Source organism: Poecilia reticulata, linkage group LG4 (genome assembly GCF_000633615.1).
Source record: "Poecilia reticulata strain Guanapo linkage group LG4, Guppy_female_1.0+MT, whole genome shotgun sequence".
In the NCBI taxonomy this organism is placed as follows: domain Eukaryota; kingdom Metazoa; phylum Chordata; class Actinopteri; order Cyprinodontiformes; family Poeciliidae; genus Poecilia; species Poecilia reticulata.
The window spans coordinates 2,009,906-2,015,045 of NC_024334.1; the positions used below are offsets into that span (position 1 = coordinate 2,009,906).

General features: G+C 37.2%; 1 protein-coding gene across 17 annotated transcripts in view; it reads left to right on the forward strand.

Moving 5' to 3' along the window:
• lrrc7 (leucine rich repeat containing 7) overlaps positions 1-4,762 on the forward strand; it is a 153,715-nt gene extending 148,953 nt beyond the window's left edge. For 9 of the 17 annotated variants that reach the window (XM_017304404.1, XM_017304403.1, XM_008406230.2 and 6 more), the window contains 2 exons: positions 970-1,044; positions 4,492-4,602. In XM_017304404.1, coding sequence (XP_017159893.1) covers positions 970-1,044; positions 4,492-4,602 — 186 coding nt within the window. Of the gene's footprint in view, positions 1-969; positions 1,045-4,287 lie in introns of all 17 variants that reach the window. The other 8 variants (XM_008406225.2, XM_008406224.2, XM_008406228.2 and 5 more) reach the window with 4 other exon arrangements.
• Positions 4,763-5,140: the final 378 nt, after the last annotated feature.

A 5,140-nucleotide genomic window follows, 5' to 3' on the forward strand; every position in this document is an offset into this window, starting at 1 on the left:
TGTTGCACACTAAGCTAACTCTGATTTAGCTGCTAAAACCTCATCAGTTTGTGGAAAATATTTCTCCATTTTTCAGATTAAGACCATTTTAACGATACCTTWCTTTGTTGCGTTTTTCAGCTMTGTGTGCAACTGTTACTAACAGCTGAAGGCATATTTCCTTAAAATATACAGTGAGCTTTATCCAATCAAAGACTRATYGACTCCAAGCAAATGTCAGTGAAATCATTGTCTTTTCAAGAGTCTGCTTGGCAAACCAACCAAGTTTGTTGTGGGATAATTGAAGTATTTTACCGTCTGTATGAGGCTCACTGTATGATTGTCAGTTAACCCCTATTTGTGTCTCTTGCTGTGTCGACTCACTCACTGTAGTGTCCTGGATGGTGCTGCACCGTCTCTACTGCATCATTTCTTTATGTGTGGTTCTCTCGTGTCCCTCCTTAACGGCACRTTTATCTGTGTTCAACATGTAAGCCGCCTGTTGAACCGTGTGGAGTTTCTGCAGCTGCATTGTCTGACTCCTCTGTGTTCGAAAACATCTTTCAGCTCTGGGTGAAAAGATGTTGGTGTTTTTACAATCTCTGCCTTGGGTAATTGAGAGAAAAGGAACAAACATTGGGGTGGGGGCGGGGGGTGATTGCTGATATCAACTTATTTCCAAACCCACACATATTTTCCTTCCCATATTCTTGAATTATTTGCTCTTTGTTTACTTTACTACATTTTTTGCTATAGCCAATAAAAGCTATTTTCTTTGAAAAATGCTAAAGCAGTTTCTAAAATATCATAAACAATCTTTAGTAGTACTTTTGCAGTATTTTGATTCCTTTGAGGGAGAAATCTGATTTGTTCAAATCTTCGTTTTGTGTTTGGGGTTGGGTTGGATACTGAGATGAGCATGAGAAAGGCAAAGATTCTAAACCATCGTGTCCCTGTGTTGTCCTAACGGTGTATCATTTTGACTTATAGGGTATCTTTGTTACTAGGGTACAGCATGACGGGCCCGCCGTCTCCTCACTGAAGCCCGGAGACAAGATACTGCAGGTAACGTCCTCCCACTCGTCATAACGTCAGGCTGCAGTCAGCAACATCCGACCTTTTCAAATAATGAGGCAGCATATTCAGCAGGACATAGAGCACAGTTTTCCATACAAAGATGGTATGAAATCTCATCTTGGTAGCAACATGCAGTGCCTATAGTCGCGTTGCCAAACCGCTAGCCAACGATRACGACCATCGGTTTTGGCTAAAATGAGCTAAATCTTAAATGTATACGTGATATATGAAATTGTTAACACTTAGATGACAAAGTCAGGAAAAAGTTTTAATTAAAAAAAAAAGTGAGGGAGACAGAAGTAGGTTAGCTATGCTAGCTTGACTATGACAATCTCAACATGTAGGTGTAGCTGTGGAATTTCATGTTTTGGTTCAGTTAGAAAAAAAATGGCGACACACACACCAACTCTGACAGATAATCAGTAGAGCAGGTGTTAAAATCGCTTAATAATTGCAAAATAAAGACATTATTTAGCAGTTATTAATGTTTTTCTCTCAAACAAAAACACATTTTTGTTTGCAATGTTTTTTTTTTGTTTTTTTTTGTTTTTGTTTTTTTTTTTTTTTTTTGCAAGCAAAAAAAAACATTTCTCACACAGAAATGTTTTCCAAATATTTTTATGTGTGGGAAATATTTGCGTGTTTTTTTGTGTTGAAACCTGAAACCATAGTGGAGCTTTTGTCAGTCAGTTACTATGGCAACGGATCTATGCGTAGAGAGCAAGAAAACAGAAAAATGCGAGTGGTTTTGAGTCGTTTTTCAATGTTTTTTCCTTGTCATTTTTCCTTTTCTGTGGTGCGCCGCACTAAATTAATAATAACCTAAATYTCCAGGTTTCKTTTCGTTAACGGAGTTGCTCTGCCGCSGCAGCACGGCTATGGATGGCAAGTAAAAGAATCATCTTTTACCAAAAATGTTTGGTCATTTTTCTTTTCTCAAAACAGCAAAACTTTGTTGATCATGATTGATTTGTGAAAATAATTTTTTTTAAAAAGTAAAACATCTAAGAGGTTTTTATAGGCACTGTAGCTGTAGTAAATATGAGGATTTATAATGTAAAAGCTCCACATTTGATTCTGCTTTATATTCTGCCTCGGTATCACGACCATACAGATATCTGGCATGAACTTTCTCCCCCCGACTGTTTCATTTTTGTTTTCATCATTAGTTTTTAAAGCTTAAATATTAGAGCTATATTCTTTAATAAGAGATCTATAACATATTAACTACAAACTCCATGTTTAATATAAGTTATAGACCATAATGTAATGTAATATTACAATCCTAACTTGTAGGAATTGTCGATAAATAGGAATATAAATCTCCTTCTGATCTTCATAATGAATCATGTAGTTCTGTTGTTTAAATTATTTTACTTTTAACAAGGCAAAACTGTCTCGTTATAACATAATCAATCCACTTCTTTCCTAATTATAAGGAATTWTTGTCCTAAAACAAGCTCCTATATATTGCTGAAAACTTACTTGTAAGTTAGTTTTGTCGTTATTTCAAGCTTACTAAGATATTTTTTCTAACAACTGGACCAAAAATACTTGGTAAGATTTTGTGTTTTTGCAGTGCAGAAGTCGATGCTGGTAACGAGCACGTCTATTTGCACTTTAGGTAAACAAGCAATTAATCAATAACAGTATATATGCAGATAAACACGTGATCAGTATCAATAACTAATAAATCTGGTAGAATATTCAATAATTTCACTGAAATCTGATCCAGAACCGCACTGCATTCTGGGGGATTTAGGCAGAGGAGCGGCTTTAGCCGCTCTCACAGCAAAGGGTAGTGGAATCAACTCACTCTCTCACTCTTTGGTTACCTAGCAACTCACTCACTCTTTGGTTACCTAGCAACTCACTCACTCTTTGGTTACCTAGCAACTCACTCACTCTTTGGTTACCGTAGCAACAACCTTTTGAGTAACTGGTTTCCCCACCATGCCTCATAGCTACTTAAAAATAGAGAAAAACGATATTCACACCACCAGTTTGGCAGCATTTCATACATTAAAAACAGAAAGCTAATCAATAATGATCACTATCGACGGATAAGAAACTTAGATTTTCATTTTATCCTAATACTTTAATACTTTCATTTTCTACAGAAGAACTCATACAGTCGTAGCTCAGTGTTTCTCAAACTGTGGTCCGCCCYCTGRTGGGCCTGCCAGGTACTGCATGTAAAGTGATGATCGGCGGAAACCGAGTCATTCCTGCCGAGAGTTTTCATGAGTCGTTCACGAACGATTCAATTCTTTTGAACCAGTTTCAGTGGGTGAGAACTGTTCTTTGTTTTTTACGACTTTGCTTCCTTATAATGCAAATCCGGCCCACCACAGCTTTTTATGTGGCCCYCTGGACTCTGAAGGGACATTCATGGAACAGGATGACATCATGCTTAAATATTATTTTATCAATCAAATCAAAGCAGTTTTTATCTGTTTACTGTCAAATTATGTCAATCAGTCCCTTCTGTTTCTTGCGAATTACCGTGGAAATTCACGCAAAATCAACAAATCCCTGCACTTTTTGTGCTAATACATAATTGTGAGTTTATTGCAGAATTTTGGATCTAAGTGATTGTTTACAGTGTTTCTTACTAAACAGCTGCTTCACTTAATGTCAGGTTATAATCTATAATAATATTGCAAGTAATAAAAAGCTGCATTTACCATCAAACATAAGTACAAATATTTCTAAATTATTAACACAAACACTTGGATTTTTATTGCAAAAAATCACAAAAAATAATTGCAAAATCCTAGAAAGACTGAAAATTTGTTTATGTTTTAACAGTTTTGTTTGTGGGTTTTATTAATACATTCTGGGACAACCGGCCCTTTAAGAACAATCATGATTTTGATTTGGCCCAAAATTAAAATGATGTTGACATTTTAATTTTGATGTTTATCACGGGGCAATTTAAGGTTAGCTGGTCTGTGATTGTTTGTTAAATGTGATTCTCAGCCTGAAACGGTAACGTAGCTCAATGCAGTCGTTTAAACTGGATCCCAAAGCACAAATAAGGACRGCTAAAACTTCAATCTTTCGGTTTTTTGAACATTAACAGATCGATCAAGATAAGAAATCAGCGTCATCTATGTTCCCCCCGCCTCCTCTCTGTTGTCTATCATCTTCACTCCTAAAGTTGTACAGTTTAGCTGGATGAACTCATCTGAAAACCCTTTTTTGTCTTTACCCCTTCTCTTTCTACAGCATGACTGTGTAGCTCCTCCTCTTCTCTCTCTTTTCCCCCAACAGTGATGTGTTACTGAGCTAATGATGGCAGTGACCCTCCATCCTACCACAAAACACTCACACATTGACATGTGTATGGAAAATCTGCAGAACACATACCTCTATACACACATGCGCACACACACACATTGCTGTTGACTGTGCTGCATGTTTGCCTTGCAGGCTAACGGACATAGTTTTTTACACATGGAGCACGAGACAGCCGTCTCTCTGCTGAAGAGTTTCCCTCGGACCGTGCACTTGGTGGTTCTGAGAGACGGCAGCACGCGATAGAAATAGTTTTATAACAAACAAACCCCACTTCCCATCTCTACTCATCTCCATTCAACTCTACCCCACCTGCCCTCTGCTGGAGGCTTGTGGAACTGACATATGAGCCGTCTTTTTTTTTTTCTTCTTCTTCTTCTTGGTTTTTGTAACCTTTTTAAAGGAACACACAGACATATATTTGCCTATTGCTGGACCAAAGGCAAATACTAGTGCCAAAAGTACCATGGGAAACATCTCTTCTCTTCTGTCTACCAGAGGTCAGCGACCTGATTGACGGACGGACGGACCATGAAAGGATGCAACACTTTTCAGTTCCTTCAGGGCTGCTGCAGTTTGGATATTGTGGTTGTTTTCGAATGAGGCAGTTTTTCCATCAGCCAATCACATCTTTGTTGTTTTTTATTGGAGGATTTTTTTTTTTTTATTTCTTTTTTTTTTTTCTTTCCTTCACTTTTTTCTTTTTTGGTTAACTCCAGTATGTAACTTTTTTATTTTTTACATATTTATTGAAACTGTCACTATTTCATGACATTTTGGTACA